Source organism: Bos taurus, chromosome 7 (genome assembly GCF_002263795.3).
Source record: "Bos taurus isolate L1 Dominette 01449 registration number 42190680 breed Hereford chromosome 7, ARS-UCD2.0, whole genome shotgun sequence".
Classification (NCBI taxonomy): Eukaryota; Metazoa; Chordata; class Mammalia; order Artiodactyla; family Bovidae; genus Bos; species Bos taurus.
In genome coordinates this window covers 42,630,642-42,649,138 of record NC_037334.1, presented here as the reverse complement: position 1 = coordinate 42,649,138, position 18,497 = coordinate 42,630,642, and the positions used below count along the sequence as shown (strand labels likewise).

The 18,497-nt window shown below is 49.1% G+C and overlaps 1 protein-coding gene across 10 annotated transcripts; it reads left to right on the top strand.

The window, feature by feature from the left end:
- The first annotated feature begins 10,139 nt into the window (after positions 1 to 10,139).
- On the top strand, positions 10,140 to 18,460 carry ZNF692 (zinc finger protein 692). Of its 10 annotated transcripts, none has more exons than XM_005209244.5 (12): positions 10,166 to 10,256; positions 10,968 to 11,155; positions 11,439 to 11,470; positions 11,750 to 12,013; positions 12,554 to 12,602; positions 12,703 to 12,825; positions 13,109 to 13,330; positions 13,418 to 13,495; positions 13,592 to 13,670; positions 15,078 to 15,192; positions 17,733 to 17,832; positions 17,975 to 18,460. In XM_005209244.5, exons 2-12 carry the CDS (start codon positions 10,980 to 10,982, stop codon positions 18,270 to 18,272), a joined length of 1,536 nt encoding a protein of 511 aa, XP_005209301.2. In that variant the 5' UTR covers positions 10,166 to 10,256; positions 10,968 to 10,979; the 3' UTR covers positions 18,273 to 18,460.
- The last annotated feature ends 37 nt before the right edge of the window (positions 18,461 to 18,497 follow it).

Here is an 18,497-nt window from a genome sequence, read left to right as displayed (position 1 = left end):
CTTCTTACTTTTGCATTCCAGTCCCCTATAATGAAAAGGACGTCTTTTTTGGGTATTATTTCTAAAAGGTCTTGTAGGTCTTCATAGACCCGTTCAGCTTCAGCTTCTTCAGCATTACTGGTCAGGGCATAGGCTTGGATTACCGTGATAGTGAATGGTTTGCCTTGGAAACGAACAGAGATCATTCTGTCATTTTTGAGATTGCATCCAAGTACTGCATTTCAGACTCTTTTGTTGACTATGATGGCTACTCCATTTTTTCTAAGGGATTCCTGCCCACAGTAGTAGATATAGTGGTCATCTGAGTTAAATTCACCCATTCCAGTCCATTTTAGTTCGCTGATTCCTAGAATGTCGACGTTCACTCTTGCCATCTCCCGTTTGACCACTTCCAATTTGCCTTGATTCGTGGACCTAACATTCCAGGTTCCTATGCATTATTGCTCTTTACAGCATCGGACCTTGCTTCTATCACCAGTCCCATCCACAACTGGGTCTTGTTTTTGCCTTGGCTCCATCCCTTCATTCTTTCTGGAGTTAATTTCTCCACTTATCTCCAGTAGCATATTGGGCACCTACCGACCTGGGGAGTTCCTCTTTCATGGTCCTATCATTTTGCCTTTTCATACAGTTGATGGGGTTCTCAAGGCAAGAATACTGAAGTGGTTTGCCATTCCCTTCTCCAGTGGACCACATTCTGTCAGATCTCTCCACCATGACCCATCAGTCTTGGGTGACCCCACACAGAATGGCTTTGTTTCATTGAGTTAGACATGGCTGTGGTCCATGTGATTAGATTGACTAGTTTTCTGTGATTATGGTTTCAGTGTGTCTGCCGTCTGATGCTCTCTCGCAACACCTACCATCTTACTTAGGTTTCGCTTACCTTGGGCATAGGGTATCTCTTCACGGCTGCTCCAGCAAAGGGCAGCCACTGCTCCTTACCTTGGACTAGGGGTATCTCCTCACCGCCGCCCCTCCTGACCTTGAACATGGAGTGGCTCCTCTTGGCCCTCCTACACCCACGCAGCCACCACTCCTTGGATGTGGGGTTGCTCCTCTCGGCCGCCGCCCCTTAATCTCAGCTTAAGAATCCCTAAAGTTGTGAGAAAATTGGTGATAAAAAAGATGGACATGGCTGGGATGGAGGTGTAGGGAAGTGGCAAGCTGTTGTGCTCAGGAAAGGGTTGGTCTCACATTTCCATATAAATGCTACAAGGACAGTAGCAAAGGCTTCTTGCCAAATGATTAAGTCTGAAAGAAAGGGGACAGGGACATAAATAAGTGTGTGTGCCCAGGGAATGGCTACAATGGTAGAACCTGGACTGGAAGCTGGGCAAAGAGAAAAGGGAGGATAGAAGTGGAGTGGGTCAGTGACAAGGTGTTGGTTGGAGTTCCAGTAGGGTCAAGAGTGGATCAGGAGTGAACTAGAAAGAGAGGTGGTGTTAGAGAAAGATACTTAAAATACCTAGAATACCTTCTGAGAGGAGCTGAAATGTTACCAGGTAGCAAGAAGACACATTTTTAAAGACTGTCTGGGCAGGACTAAGAAAAGCTTTAAAGTTATTTGGCTAAATTCTGCATTGGCAAGTGGGTTCATAACCACTAGCACCACCTGGGAAGCCCAATATGTTTATTAAAGGACAAATAAGAATATGCTACTTGAAGTCCTGGAGGCTCAGTGGTAAGGAATCTGCCTGCCAATACAGGAGACACAGGTCAGGAAGATCCCCTGGAGAAGGAAATGGCAACGCACTCCAGTATCCTTGCCTGGGAAATCCCATGGACAGAGGAGACTGGCAGGCTACAGTCCATGGCATCACAAAAGAGTCAGACATGACTGAGAAACTCAAAAGCTTGATGCATAAGGATCTTGAGATAGACAAACTGAACTGTAAATCTACAGTTATTTAGAATTTAGACTACTAGGAGATTTTACCTTGGAGAAGTGTTTTATCACTGACATTGTTTATCATTGACAGGGTATAATTGTAAATAAAAAGCACTGATTTATTTGGTTTTATTTTTGTATTTAAATTTTTTATGGCTCTGGTTCTAGCTTCACTTGGCTGCATTCTTGCTGTTTGACCTCCTAGAAGTAGATACACAAATACAAGATAACAATGCCATGGGACTTATGGGGTCTTCTTACCTTGTTTTAGGGAGCTGGGTTAAGTGGAGCTGATTGGCAGAGCAAGAATTGGGGCCAGGCTAAGGAGGAGGTGGTGCCAGCATAGGTCAGGGTAGGATTTATGGGGTGGAGGATGGAACAGTAATGAAGGGTCAGAGTCATCTGATTTAGAGGGAGTCTTTTCTTCTGATCTTGGAACTTTGTCTCCTTAATGCCTTAGGGTCCTTCCCTCAAGCTTCCCTGTTGTTTCTCTGCTCTCCTTTGACATTTCTTTCCCGTATCCTGCCCACCCTTAGACAAGATTCTTCCCAGATAAACTGAGCTTTAATATATCAGCAAGGCCCAGACCTTCAGCTAGTAATGGCTTTGGAGATCCTGGAGGAACTCACCACTATCACATCTGCTATCTCCTAGGCCCCAGTATATGGTGTAGGCAGGGAGTAGGAGACTCAGTGGGCTTCCCTGGTGGTTCAGTGGTAAAGAATCCACCTGCTAACGCAGGAGATGAGGGAGACGCATGTTTGATCTCTGAGTCGGGATGATCCCCTGGAGAAGGAAATAGCAACCCACTCCAGTATTCTTGCCTGGAAAACCCCATGGACAGAGAAGCCTGGCAGGCTACTGTCCATAGGGTCACAAAGTGTTGGACATGACTTAGCAATGGAAAAACAAAGGGGACTCAGTAGGTCTAGATGCTCAGGTTACGAAGAGAGTCTTATAATAACTTCTAAAAAGCCTTTCACAGTGCTCTGCCATCTCTCCTGCTCTCTCCATGTTGTACTAGTGTGGGGTACATGGCAAGGGCATGTTTGCTACAAGCCATTCCCCATGAGCAACAGCACCCCCATGTCATTGTTCATTCTGTTGTCATGATCTTAAAGTGTACCAAGAAAATATAGACTTATTTTTAAGTCTCAGTGGAGATGTGAACCACCTCATTTGTTTCCAAAAATTTTCATGTATGTTCCTTGAACACCATTCACTTCTTGCTGCCAAGCAGCTTTGGGATCCTATCTGCTTTTTCCAGTGTTCACCAGGAGCTCAGTTTTGCCTTCCTGAAATTAATGTCTTCAGAATATCAAGACTTTAACTAATTATCTTGAATTAGTCATCTCAACAAATGTTGTAGCCAGACTTGGGTTTTCCTGGTGGAGAGGGCTGAGGATCAAGCATTTTGTTTTAGACATCATGCTGGGTGTCTGTATACCCCAGGGAAAGGGTGGAATAAACAGAGACAGGCCTTACAACTAAATTTTTTCTCAACACATATCCTCACCTACCAAACACACTTCTCACATTATTTTACTCCTGGGGTTATTAGCAAGTTACCTCTCTTCCTCATTTACCAGGACTTTTAGATAAATAGGGCTTTACATTTTCAGCCCAAATGTAAAACTTTCTAGGTACAGAGAAAATAGATGAAAGACAGACAAGGAAAAGGTGAAAAGACAAAGAAAAACGGGGCAAGAATAAGCTGAGGGCCAGAAAGGAAGGAAAATGGGTAATTAGAAGTAAAACAGGAGTGACAGTGAGTGGAGAGAAAAAATAGGAATAAGAGGACAGAGATGAGAAAGAATAAACCCATGACGTGAAGTAGGATGAGAGAAAAGCAAAAGGGAATTCTAAATGCTGAGTCCTACCTTGCCAGGAAACAGTAGAAACATGCAGGGGGCCTGTCTAAGGGTGGGGAAAGACTCTTCCTTACCCTCTAATTTTAGGCTCCTCTTCTGCTAGTATGCTTGACTTGGATGGCTAGTGTTTTATCAGTACCCTCTACTTGCCATTCTGGCTCTTCATCTCTCATCTACATTTGAATACACAAGTGCAACAGCTCATCCTGGTACAGAGGATGAAGATAACTAAGAGGGATGAAGATAACTAGAGGGAGCCCCTCTAGGGATGGAGAGGAGGAGACAGGACATTTCCTCTATTAGAGGAACCCTATCTTTATCTGAGTTTTCCTCATCCATCACATCCACCCCACAAAGCAGCATGTAAGACGCCAAGTTCAGATTTTCCCTTTATTTCCATCTTCATCGGGGGTGAGGTATAAGGTTGGTCCAGGTGCCGGTGTTCTAACCTCACGTTTGCTTGGAACTTTTCCCGAGTCCATGACATTTTTGCCTGATTTTCCAATGTTTCTTCCTTTCCTGGTATTTACTCTGGAAACACTTTCATTTCTTCAGCAACACACCAAAGCTACAGCCTGGATGATAAGCTAGCTATGTCTGTAAATCCACGATTTTCCGCAAGCATTTGGCAACGGGGCCTGTCCTAGGGGGACCCCAAGAGGAGCCCACTCCTTCGGACTAGCGCTGGCAGCGCGCGGGCCACTTGCCGGCCACGCGTCAGGAAGGAGGTGGTGTGGGCACGAAGCGTAACTCTCGAGGACAGGAGCGACCGGAGGGTGGAGCCGATCTCAGCAGTCCCGGTTGCCCGGCGATCGCCTCGTAGGTCCGCACCCTCCTGACTTAGTCGGGTCACCTTGCACGCGATCTGGTTGAAAAGATCCCGCTCCACCACGTGCAGTATCACCACGGCGTCCCTGGACAGGGGCTTCTTCAGTATCTGCAACACAATGTCTCCCCGCTACCGGCGTTGTGTGTTCTGCCGCACCCCCTGTCACAGCGGCGGAAAGCACCAGTTCTGCTGCAACATTCCGGAGGATAAGTCTCCCGGGTGCCAGCTTGCTTCCCGTACATGTCCTCAGCCCTCTTGGGCTGTGACCTAGGTTTCCAGACAACCGGTTGGTTTCTTATAAATCGTTCCGCCCCGCCCACTTGCCGGCACAGAAGATAGTGGCGGGCCACTCTCTGGTGTGATTGGGCTCAGGACAAAGGCACCGCCCACTGATGATCAAGGAGAAGACAAACAGAGCTCCCAGAGAAGCTAATTGGCTGAAGAAAACAGATGACAGACGCTGATTGGGTGAGAGACAAAGGGTGGGGTGTAAGACTCTTGCATAGACTTGGGGCCTGAATAGAGCTAATAGTGTCGGTGGGTCTCCTGGAATTTAGGGCATAAACTTCCTGTGGAGTGCTCCTTCTCCACTTTATTATTATTATTTTTTAAAGTTTATTTATTTAAAACTGCGTTGGGTCTTAGTTGTGTGTGCAGGCTTCTCTCTGGTTGAAGGATGTGGGCTCAGTTGCTCTGAGACATGTGGGATCCTAGTTCCCTGACCAGGGATGGAACCCACATTCCCTACAATGGAAGGCGGATTCTTAACCACTGGACCACCAGGGAAGTCCCCCTTCTCCACTTTGAGTCAGGATTTCAGATCAAGGCTGTAGCAATTTGTCTCTCTTTGAACCAGGGGAGTGGAAGGTGATTTTTCTATTTAGAAAGAAGAAGATATTGAGAACTCAGAGGGTACAGTAATACTATCAGATAGAGCTTTTCCCAAAGCAGGAGATAAAAAGGAAGCTACGGTGCCATCTAGAATCCAGAAAAAATAAATGTCATGAGGATAAATGAAATGTCCCCCAACATGAACCCCTAAGCCTCCTCACAAGTTCTTCATGGGGGAGACTTAGGAACTTAACATGAAAAAAGCAACTGGCAATTTCAAGAGGCTGTAAAGTCTGTGTAACTCAACAGAGCTAAAGCAACAAAAAGCTCAAATTTAATAATAACTTTTGAAATGGGGTGGTAAAATGGAATTCTTAGATTGGGCTAAATACTGAAGGCAGTTTGGGCTAAGAACTAAAGGCAGAAAAGAAATATAGAGAATCTCCTCTTCCCAAAGAGGAGAGTTGGACAAAGAGATCGCAAAGAGTTGGACACGACTGAGCGACTTCACTTTCACTTTTCCTCTTCCCATCCATGCCAAAGAAGTTAGTGCTTGTCTTCAGTACCTACAAAGGAAGGTGACTATTGAGAGGCTTGGTTCATCCCTTACTTCAGTGATGTAAGAAATTGAAGAGAGATTGAGAGGGGGAAAAAAAGAGGGGGATTTGTTTGGAGAGGGTTATTGGAGGATTAAGGGGTTTAGAGCTTTGTAATTTTGAACCATGTCAGATTGAGAGAACCAAGAGTGTGCTTGAGTCTCAAATCAAGTAAGGGACTTTTTATTATTATTATCTAAGAGTAACCAAGAATTATTAAACTTGTTTGTAATTTCATCCATGAGAAAGAGAAAATAGGATTTTACAGATGTCTACTAAGGGACCATGAAGGGAAAGAAAATATTTTTTTTTCTGTTTGTCCCCTGTGGAGTCCTATTCTTTGGATTAATGAAGGATCTTTTTTAATTAGTAAAGTATCTGGAATATGTGAGTGATCTTTCCTCCAATCTTATATTAGGCAGACAAATACCATGGTGAGTCATTGGTATCATAATTCAAGAGTATGATATGGGCAGGACATACTGGATTCATCCTAAGGGGTAGTTTATGATTGGATACCATGTTATTTTGACTGTCTAGGCCGCACAGGAGAACCCTGAGATAGCCAGCAATCATCATATACCAACAACAAACACACAAGCAAATAATTTCAGAGAACTAGAAGTGCTGTGAAGGAAATAGACACAGCGGGCAGAGAATGACAAAAAGGATCTGAGTAGGTGAACTTGGAGCTGAGATTTACATAATAAGAAGGAAAACAACCACATGAAGAGATGGAGAGTGGGTATTCCAGAGAGAAGGGACTCTCTCCAGCGTGTTTGGTACATTAGAAAAATAGTAAAAACAAACAAAAAAAAGTGGGACTAGTAGGACAGAGTGGACAAAGTAAGGAAAGGTCGGGGAGGCCAGAGAAACAGCTAAAGGTCAGACCACACAGGCCTTGATGTCATAGTAAGGGTTTTGGATTGCACTGGTGACCATGAAATGTTTTAAGCAGGAGATTTCCTCCTTCCTGCCTTGTATGGGTGAGAGCAGAAGGAAGCAGATCAATCTAGCAAACACTCTGTAGATGTGATTGTTTTAGGATATTGAGATGGAGAGATTATTTGGATTATCTTTGTTATTTTTGTTCAGTTGCTAAGTCGATTCCAGCTCTTTGCTGGACTGCAGCATGCCAGGCCTCCCTGTCCTTCACTATCTCCTGGAGTTTGCCCAAGTTCATGTCCATTGAATTGGTGATGCCATCCAACCATCTCATCCTCTGTGCCTTCTTCTCCTTCTGCCTTCAATCTTTCCCAGCATCAGGGTCTTTTCCAATGAGTTGTCTCTTCACATCAGGTGGCCAAAGTATTGGAGCTTTAGCATCAGTGCTTCCAATGGGTATTCAGGGTTGATTTCTTTTAGGATTGACTGGTTTGATTTCCTTACAGTCCGAGGGATTCTCAAGAGTCTTCTCCAACACCACAGTTTGAAAGCATCAATTCATCTGCACATATCCTTCTTTATGGTCCTACTCTTACATCCTTACATGACTACTGGAAAGACCATAGCCTTGACTATACGAACCTTTGTCAGGAAAGTGATGTCTTGGCATTTTAATATGCTGTCTAGGTTTGTCTTAGCTTTCCTTCCAAGAAGAAAGCATCTTCTGATTTCATGGCTGCAGTCACCATCTGCAGTGATTTTTGAGCCCAAGAAGAGAAAATCTGTCACTGCTTCCACTTTTCCCCATTCTATATGCCATGAAGTGATGGGCCCAGATGATCTTAGTTTTTTTAATATCGAGTCTTAAGATTTTATTTTTTGGGGATTTTCTAGGTGGGTCCAAACAGTTTCACAAATGTCCCTATAAAAGAGAAGTACAGGGAGATTTGATGCAGACAAAAGGAAAGGTAGCAACATGACTAGAGAGAAATTGGAATGATGTGGCCACAGGCTTGGGATTGCCAGTTCATCACCAGAAGCTACAAGAGGCAAGGAAAGGATTTTCCCCTAGAATCCTTGTAGCAGAAATATTGCTCTGATGACAGCCTCATACTAACTTGAGGCCTTCATAACTATGAGTAAAAAAAATGTCTGTTGTTTTTAACCACCAAGTTTGTGGAGATGTTACAGCAACTACAGAAAACTAATACAGGTGACCTGGAGTAAGGTTTTAGCAGTGAAAAAAGCTGGAAATGATCGGATTCACAACAAATTTTTGCAGATAGTATCAGCAGGACTAGATGATGTAGTTAAGGATGATTCTGAGGTTTTTGTTCTGAACAAGTGGGTGAACGATGATAACATTTACTGGGAACCTGGGTCTCTTGCATTGCAAGTGGACTTTTTTACCGTTTGAGCCACCAGGGAAGCCCTTTAAAGCCAAGGGGCCAAATAAATCAAACAAGAAGAAAAAAGTCCAGAAGAGAGAGGACTTGGTCCACAGAAAGACCCCAAGCTGATTCTCTGAAGAGGATCCAACAAAGGAAGGGAAGAGCCAGTGAGGAGGGAGGAAAACCAGGTGTGTGTGAAGTCACAGAAGCCAAACTTCTGTGAGGGGACAGGGGTCATGGAGGGAAATATCTACATTGTCAGATATTGCTTTAAGGGTAGAGAAGCAGAGATGGAGAAGGAAATGGCAACCCACTCCAGTATTCTTGCATGGAGAATCCCAGGGACAGAGGAGCCTGGTGGGCTGCCGTCTGTGGGGTCGCACAGATTGGACAGGACTGAAGCGACTTAGCAGCAGCAGCAGCAGCAGAGAAGCAGAGAACAGACCGCTGCCGTTAACAAAGTGACTGCCCCGGGTGACATTGACATAAGCCGTTCAGTGGCTTGGAAGACAGAAAAGCTCCATTGGAGTCAACTGAAGAGAGAACGGAAGTGCGGAATCAGTTCAGTTCAGTCGCTCAGTCCTGTCTGACTCTTTGTGACCCCATGAATCGCAGCACGCCAGGCCTCCCTGTCCATCACAAAGTCCCAGAGTTCACTCAGACTCACGTCCATCGACTCAGTGATGCCATCCAGCCATCTCATCCTCTGGCGTCCCCTTCTTCTCCTGCCCCCAATCCCTCCCAGCATCAGAGTCTTTTCCAATGAGTCAACTCTTCGCATGAGGTGCCCAAAGTACTGGAGTTTCAGCTTTAGCATCAGTCCTTCCAAAGAAATCCCAGGGCTGATCTCCTTCAGAATGGACTGGTTGGATCTCCTTGCAGTCCAAGGGACTCTCAAGAGTCTTCTCCAACACCACAGTTCAAAAGCATCAATTCTTCGGCGCTCAGCCTTCTTCACAGTCCAACTCTCACATCCATACATAACCACAGGAAAAACCATAGCCTTGACTAGACGGACCTTTGTTGGCAAAGTAATGTCTCTGCTTTTGAATATGCTATCTAGGTTGGTCATAACTTTCCTTCCAAGGAGTAAGCGCCTTTTAATTTCATGGCTGCAGTCACCATCTGCAGTGATTTTGGAGCCCCCAAAAATAAAGTCTGACACTGTTTCCACTGTTTCCCCATCTATTTCCCATGAAGTGATGGGATCGGATGCCATGATCTTCGTTTTCTGAATGTTGAGCTTTAAGCCAACTTTTTCACTCTCCTCTTTCACTTTCATCAAGAGGCTTTTTAATTCCTCTTCACTTTCTGCCATAAGGGTGGTGTCATCTGCATATCTGAGGTTATTGATATTTCTCCCGGCAATCTTGATTCCAGTCCACAGCAAATCTGGGCAACTTTTCAGATGACTTCTGTAGTGCGTGCGTGTTCAGTCACTTCAGTCATGTCTGACTCTGTGCGACCCCATGGATTGCAGGCTACCAGGCTCCTCTGTCCATGGGATTCTCCAGGCAAGAATAGTGGAGTGGGTTGCCATTCCCTTCTCCAGGTCACTTCTGTCGGAGAACAGGGAATTGGGAGGGAGAATAAAAGATAAACTACAAAGTAGGAACAGTTGCAGAGGCCACATCCCTGGGCTGTTTGAAGGGGTTGGGGTCGGCGCACGGGAGGAGGGCCTATGGACTCCATTTCCCTAAGCCTTCGGCCACCAAACACAGGAGCTCGCCGGGGCAGCGACCCTTCTATAGCCTTTGCACTGTTCAGCCAGGAGCGTGAGCAGTTTGTATGGGAACCACGGCTCCCAGCAGGCGTTGCGCTGAGTGGCCAATGCGCAGGCGCGCGCAGGCAGCCTTCGACTCTCCCCTTCCCCCAAACCCCGGCGCCAGTTCCAGGCTGGAGTCACCGACGCGAAGGGGGACGGGTTCCTCTTAAAAGAGAAACACCGGCGGCGCGCGCGAGGTGGGCCCCTGTCCTCCCGCCGCTCTCCGGGCCTGCGCGCGACACGGGGGAGGCGCAGGCGCAGTCGGGATGAGGGCGGGTGGGGGCGCTCAGGTAAGGCCGGGGTGGGGGTGGGTCGCGGCGGGAGCTCTGGGCGGCCGGGGAGCTGCCTTAGGAATTGGTCCATCCGACGCAGTGTGAGTGTTCAGTGGGGCGGCCCAGAACGGAGTGGGGGGGTGCCCTCCAGACCCCCGCCCCTCCCCCCGCCCCCCGCCCCGGCTCTACCCAAGTCGTCCCAACTGTGAGGAGCTCTTCCAGTGCAAACGACTTCTTCCCTCATTTACCAGTAAAGACTCAGGCCTTTTTCAATATAAAACTGTTACCTTACCCTTTACCCCGCTCTAGTTGAAATTTTCTTACCCCATAGCTCCAGTTCTGCACTTCAGTGTGCCGGGTATCAGGCCATTCTGACTTTGATGCTGTCCCCTTACCTCCCACCCCCACGATACCCACCGCCTAGCACTAGTTTACACGCCCTGACAGGTAAGCAGATGTGGTTTGGACCCGGTGGTGGCGAATGCTGTTGCAGTGGTTTGGTTCTGCCCAGTTCACCGATGAGGAAACTGAGGCCCCGGCAAAGGGTGGAGTTGGGGCCTCTGGACCCGTATCCGATCAGCATCTCCTCCGGGGCCTCTGGACCCGTATCCGATCAGCATCTCCTCCACCCCGCAGGCCCTGGTACTCATGGCGGCCTCCCCTGCGGACGCGTCCCGCAGGCGGCGGGAGAAGCGGCGGCAGCTGGATGCACGCCGAAGCAAGTGCCGCATCCGCCTGGGTGGCCATATGGAACAGTGGTGCCTCCTCAAGGAGCAGCTGGGCTTCTCCTTGCACTCGCAGCTGGCCAAGTTCCTGTTGGACCGGTTAGGGCCCGGGTCAGGGGTTCTGAGGGAGGGGACCCAGGCTACGACACCCAGCACCTTACCCATCCCCTGTCCCCGACACCAAGTATAGTCCTGCTGCTCCTTCCCACTGGCAGATTTCTCATTTCAGAAGCAAGGCCAGTGTGGTTTGTGACCTCCCACGGTCTTCCCCCACCTCTTGGTTCCCAGAGGATAGAGGACCCCTTAAGTGTGTGAGTGGCTAGAGCTGAGGGCAGTTGGTCACATGGGCCCTCACTTGACCTGCCTCTTGTCCCCCTGGCAGGTACACTTCTTCAGGCTGTGTGCTTTGTGCAGGTGGGTAGGGAATGGCTTGGGGTAGAGAATTAGGAGCCAGAGAGGGAAGAGGGGGCAACAGGGAGTGGTGTGACCTAGAAATACCCTCCCTATGGGGACTGGATCAGAGGGAGCCTTGAGTGAGTTTGGGAAGAGATGGGGGGAGTTGGACAGCTGAGAGGGGCCACCTGTGGAGAAGGGAGTAGGGGGTTGGGGTACAGGGCTGTCTGAATGTGGCTCTCCAGGATGAGATGAGAGGGCCTCCCAGCTCACCCTTGACTGTTGCCTTTACTGCTCTAGGTCCTGAGCCTGTGGCCCCCAAGGGACTGCAGTATCTGGTGCTTCTATCTCACGCTCACAGCCGGGAGTGCAGCCTGGTTCCTGGGCTGCGGGGACCTGGGGGCCAAGATGGGGGGCTTGTGTGGGAGTGTTCAGCTGGCCACACCTTCTCCTGGGGCCCCTCTTCAGGCCCCAAATCTCCAGAGGAGCCAAATCTGACCCCTCTTCCAAGTACTGATGAGAGGAGCTGGTGCCCAGAGGCCAAGAGTGGGCAGGAGCCTGCAGGTAGGCTGGGGGAAAGAAGAGTTATGGAGAAAAAAAGAGGGGAACTCAGAACCCTATTCTGAAACTCAGAATCCCATTCTTCAAAAATTATCCTTTCTCAGTGGAAAAACTCTGCTGATAAGGAAATATATCCTCAATATATTTTTAGGTATGAAAAGCAGAATACAGAATTGGATGTATTGTATGTTACCACTGGTGGATAAATAAGAGAAAAAAGGAATTTATTTGTATGTACTTATGAATGTATAAAAATTTCTGGAAGGGCATATAGGAAAACAGGTTACCTATAGGAAGACTGAGGTGGCTGGAATACAGATTGGAAAGGAGACTTTTCACAGTGTACCTTTTTATACTTGTTTCTTTTTTTGGGCCATGTGAAATGTACCATGTCTAAAATCAAACAATCCCTCCCACTCCAGTAGCCTGTTCCCCCTCTTCCTTCTTCCTAAGTCTTCCCACCACTTCAGGCCTTAGAACTTCACCTGTCCTCATCCCTCCAGTACAGAATTCCTTCCCTTTTGACCCTACCCATGCCAACAGGTTTGGAATCTAACTGTGATGAGAGGGCTCAGGAGGCCAGGATGCCCAGGTGAGTCTGGGGTTGGGGAACAGCGGGGGACAAGATAGACCTGGGTGGACAATGGAAGTGAGGGAGCAGGACTTCACACTTGCCTTCCTTGGACCTGCAGGGGGGCGGGACCCCCACCGGAGACCTTCCCATCCCTCGGAGAAGATGGGGAAGAGGAAGAGGAGGATGAAGAGGAAATGCTCAGTGATGCTAGTCCCTGGACCTACAGCTCCTCCCCAGATGAGCAAGTTGGGGCTGAGGGAGGATTCTGAACAGAGTGGGCTAGTTGCGGGGCAGGGTGGGGGTGGCTGGGGCAGGGGGCTCTTGGAGCTTTGCTTTGCAGACTTCAGGGAGTGGCTTGTTGGTGGAGAGGGCAGGGTAGGCTTTGGGGAAGGCAGAAAGAATTAGAGATTTTGAACTGGGTGGAAAGTGAGTTTGGGATCTTTGCAATTTAGGGATTGGGGTTGGGCTGGGGCTGGCTGAGGATCCATGAGATAATGCCCTCCTCCTCTTCATTCTCCTTTCAGCAGTGAGCCAGATGTCCCCAAACCACCCCCTTCCCCTGTCACCCATGCACTTAAGGATGGGGAGATAGCCCCGGCCCCTGCAGCTGTCCCAGCTCCTCTTGCTTCGCCATCCTCATCAGCATCCTCATTGGGTTCTGGAGCTCCCAGGCCTGTAGAAGTCAGGATCCAGCCAGAGCTCAGGGGGACCCCTCAAGCAGACCAGCAGACTGAGCCCCTGGCCAGGTAACCTGATGGCTGAGACAGAGGGCAGGGGCATCCTGGGACATGGCCCTCCCTCGAGGCCCTCTGCTCCCTCTTTGCTGCCCATAGCCCTGGGAATCAGGCTCAGTCTGCTCTGGCCTCGGCATGGGATGAGGACACTGCTCAGATTGGCCCCAAGAGAATTAGGTAGGACTGGGGAAAGGGGCCCTGGTAGGGAAGGGTGAGGAGGGAGGTGGAGGAGAGCCTGCACAAGTCCTCCCGCTTCCTGTTTTCCTTCCTCAGGAAAGCTGCCAAAAGAGAGCTGCTGCCCTGTGACTTCCCTGGCTGTGGAAGGATCTTCTCGAACCGGCAGTATTTGAATGTGAGGATGTGAGGGGTACAGGTTGGATTCTGTGTAGCCTCATGGGTGGAGGAGGAGGGCTGAAGGAGAAACTGAGGTAAAGAAACCTGGGGTGTGGGGGGAATTCAGAGCCAGGGAGAGAAGGGTTGGGATGGATGTGCAGAGCTTGCCTACAGTTATAATCACTAATCCAGATGACTGGTAGATAAGGCAGGACACCAAGCCTCAGGTGCACAGCTGCTGCCACTACTGCTTGTTGCACAGGCCCTCTGTTGACCACATGGAGATAATGGTGGCATTCCTCAGGCTTTTGAGGTGCTAGTGACTGTTCTAAGTACTTGATATGTGTTGAGTCTTTTGATCTTCTCAACATTCTTGTGGAGTGGGCGCTGATACTATTCTTGCTTTTCTGATGAGGAAAACAAGGAACACAGAAAGATTAAGCATTGCCCAAGGCTTCTCATTAGTGTGTCCTGGTGCTAGGGTTCCTCAGTCTATTGGACTGCCTTGCTCTGCTGGCTTATGTGGGTGGTCCTGCACTAGAAGGACAGTCTTGTCCTCAGCCTTACTACAGGAGAGGTGAGGCACAGAGCGGGAAGAGTCCAAGCCCCACACTCAGCGAGAGCTCTCACAGGGTTCTGAGGCTGGGGGACCCTAGACCAGAGGGATGGTGAGGCCTGGGTGGATGGGATTTGGGAGAAGGGGAAGGTCCCCATGTGGTTGCAAAGCTCTAGGCTTTTGATAAGAACAGCAGGGCTGGTCAGACATATTTGATTCTGTTAATGAAGGAGACTGAAGTAGCTCCCAGCAGTAGTTTAAATATGGGGAAATGGGATTATGGAGAAAGGGAACAAGCTCATGCAGCTTAGTGAGCCAGAATGTGAAAATTAGACCAGATAAAAAGAGAAATATTCCTAGAAATACTTGGGGAGTTAAGGTTGAAGAACACACTACCCTTAAAAGTGTTCCAAATTGAGAGAGTGCGTGTTTCCAAAGCACATTTAGGAGAAAATTATATAACCCCATGGTGAGCTATTAGTAAAATGTAGGCCATCTGAGAGACACTGTTGGGCATTGATATTGATATCAAGGAGAATAATCATAACCACCTAAAATGTGTTCCCATCCCTGGCAGATGGCAAATATATAGTTAGGGAACCAGGAATGTCAGCAGAACTGCATTTTGTTCAGGGAACTGGGCATTGCAGGGTGAGGTGACAAGGAGGTGAGATAATAGAACTTGAGGGCAGGGCAGAGTAAGGACAGGGTGGGATCAGGAAGGGATGGGATTGGGGTGCTCACGTATAGGTGAGGACTGGACTATAGGTGAGGCAGTGACAAGAATTGTTAAGGAAGAGGGCAGAAGAGCCTGCCTGCTGGGTCAGCTCTGGTGGTCTCCCTGAGAAAGCCATGTGCTTCCTTCCCTAGCACCACAAGAAATACCAGCACATCCACCAAAAGTCCTTCTCCTGCCCAGAGCCAGCCTGTGGGAAGTCCTTCAACTTTAAGAAACACCTGAAGGAGCATGTGAAGCTGCACAGTGGTGAGTGGTATAAATGCCTTCTCATCTCCCCACTGTGGGTCCTGTCACCTCCCCCTGTGGGTACCTTCACCTTCCCCATGAGGCCCATCACCTCTTATCTGCAGGTTTTGTCACATTGCTCTGGGATAACTCTTCATTCACACACTCATCCTGCCCTCTCTTTTTGTTGAGATCTTGCCTGCTTTAAACTGTTCTAAGTGCTGGGATTTGGCAGTGAATAAAGCAGGCAGTACTCACCTTGTAAGATGTCCACACTACTGGCACTGGGCCACAAGAGCTGTGAAAAGTGCTTTGAGCAAAGACCTAAGTGAAGAGAGAATGGAGGCTTAGCCACACCCACAAGCAGCTCATGAGAGGACCCTAAACTGGCATCTCCAAGCATGATCCAGGAATGGAGAGTAAGACACAAGGTTAGAAAGGAAGGAAGAGAGGTCAAATAGGTGGTAGAGGCCTCCAAGACCATCTTCATGATGGCTTGGCTTCTGGCCACATGTGATGGGCACCAGTATGTTGGAGGGAGGGACACAACTGATTTTAAAAGGAGCACTGTGACAGCCATGTGAAGAATAGAGGGACCGCAGAAATGTGCAGCACAGTAATGACGACCTGGACAGTCGAGTTGGTGAGAAGTGGCTGGAGACTGACGAGTGAAGATGGAGCCAGGGCTACTGTGGGTAGAACAGATTGTCCATGGGTAGGACTGTAGAGTCAGGGAAGACTTGGAAAAAGATTTGAACCTGAGCAACTGGGTAGAAGGTGATGTGATTCCCTGAAAATGACAGAGAAGCAAGGTTTCAGGAAAGGGACATGACATTTTATTTGGGACATGCTAATCAGGTGTCCCAGAAAACATGAATCTGAAGTTCAGAGATGTTGGGTAAAAAAGAAAACTTGTTCATCATGAGCACTTGGGTGGTGTTTAGAGCTGTGGGTGGAGTGTTTCTACAGGGAGAGAGTGAACATAGGTAGAGAAGAGGTCTGAGCAGGGCAGGTGGGAAGGTCAGCTACAGAGGGGCCAGGGAGGCAGCTGAAGAGCAGTATCCGAGGAGCCAAGTGGAGAAAGCACTCTAGGGAGGAGGGAGGGGTGACCTATGCCAGTGCTGCCGAACTGTGTGAGATGAGGATGTGGACAGGCCACCAGACAGGGTAGTGGAAAGCTATCCTTGACCAGATGACAAAATGGCATGTAACAAGGGAGATAACAGCCAGCAGTGGGTGGGTCTGGAGCAGAGAGGAGCTGAGGAAGTGAAGATAGTAAGTACGGACAACTCTTTGGAGTTTTGCTGTGAAGGCAAGCAGAGGAGTAGGTATAAGCTGGAGGGCAGGATCCTACAGAGATGATCCCACAGAGAGGAAAGGCTTGCTGATGCCAGGGTTGGGCAACCTCAAGTCAGTGAGGAGGGGGTGTGTCTGGGCACAGTTGGAAGGCAGCCACAGGGAAGCAGGGACTATTCACATATATGGGCACAGAAAGCAAGTTGCCTGGTGGATTAGGTGAGGGGAGGATGTGGGCCTTCTTTCCTGGCTCTTTTCTTCTGGGTGACTTATAAAATGAGGTCATTGTTGAGTGAGGTTGGTAGAAAGAGGAGGTCATGTGGAAAATGCCCTTCTGGACTCTAGAAAGTGGGAGTGAACTGACCAAGGAGATGCAGAGGTACTGTGGCAGGGCAGTGGGGAGGCTCGAGGCTTGCAGTTGTGTATGAAAGTAGAGCCCAAGGTGGGGTAGTGGGGAGTTGTAGGTTGTCTGCCCTGCTCAACACACATGTATGTGCAGGCCTGGAGCAACCAAGTGTTGTATTTATCCTGAGTTGGGTTTTAACCAGGAAAATATAGCTAAGGAAGAGAGAGACAGGTAAAGTGAAGGAAGGCCATGAAGATGCCTTGGAAATGGACTGGTCAGAGAAGGCAGGGAGACAGTGGGCCACTGAACTGGCAGCCTGGAGTTGTAGGATTACTGTAACAGGACAAAGGATGTGACTGGAACTAGGATGCTTGAAATTGTGATTTCTACATGGGGCAGTGATGGTGCATAACCTGGGAGTGGTGGCTGAGGAGTGTAGGGGGGCCAGGTTAGTGAGGGTCTGGGAACCAGGAGAGTGGAGGGCTGGACATGTAGAGAACAAATTGACACCAGTTGTAGTGACTGAGGAGAGAGCCTGGAGCAGGAGTTGTGTGGAGTGCAAGTTAGTGATGGGGATGAAGGCTGTAGGTACATGTGTGTGTGGTCTGATGGCAGGGTATACAGAGCAGTGGTTGGGCAGAAGACTACAGGATGCATTGAAAAGGATGGCTATCTCCGCTGCTGCAGGAAGTGTAGGAGAAATGTACCAGGCTGGCGGTCAGGTTCAGGGAGAAAGGAGAGGGGATTGGCTCTTGATACCCACAGGGTGTCTGTCAGGTCACAGGGCACTGTTGTGGGGCTGGGAGGAGTGACATGCAGACTAAATAGGGACAGTACTCCTTTGGAGGACTGGAAGGGGTGGGCCAAGGAGGGCCTCAGTTTGGGGATGGATGCTTGGCTATCCCCTGTGTGCCCACAGACACCCGAGACTACATTTGTGAGTTCTGCGCCCGGTCTTTCCGCACCAGCAGCAACTTGGTCATCCACCGGCGCATCCACACTGGAGAGAAACCCCTACAGTGAGTGTGGGGAAGGGAGCCTGGTGTGGGGTGAAGTGGGGAGGTGCTGGAAGGACACCTGGGAAGCTGGGACCAGGAGGAGCCCCTGGGGAGGTCAAGATGGGCTGAGGCACCTGCCCTCACTCTTCTCCCCCTGGTTTAGGTGTGAGATCTGCGGGTTTACCTGCCGCCAGAAGGCATCCCTGAATTGGCACCGGCGCAAGCATGCAGAGACGGTGGCTGCCTTGCGATTCCCCTGTGAGTTCTGCGGCAAGCGCTTTGAGAAGCCCGACAGTGTTGCAGCTCATCGCAGCAAAAGCCACCCGGCCTTGCTCCTGGCCCCACAAGAACTATCCGGTCCAGTGGAGTCCTGTTCCAGCATCTTGGCCTCTGCATCCCTGGGGGCCAGTGAAGGATCCAGGTCCACTCTGGCTCCTCAGGCTCCCATTCTGCTCCCTTAGCAGCGAGCATTCCTCAGAATTTGGGGATCCAGGTCCCAGGGACTGGAAAGGAGCAAGAAGGGCAAGATGCCTGGTGTCCAGGAACTAGGGTGATGGGGAATGCAGGGCAGGGGCAAGACCAGATTTTAGGGGAGCCAGGCTACTTGAGTCTTCCTAAAGGACAGAATAAACCCAGTATTTTACATAGACCTGTGCGGGCAGAGTGAGTATTTTGGCACCTGAGGT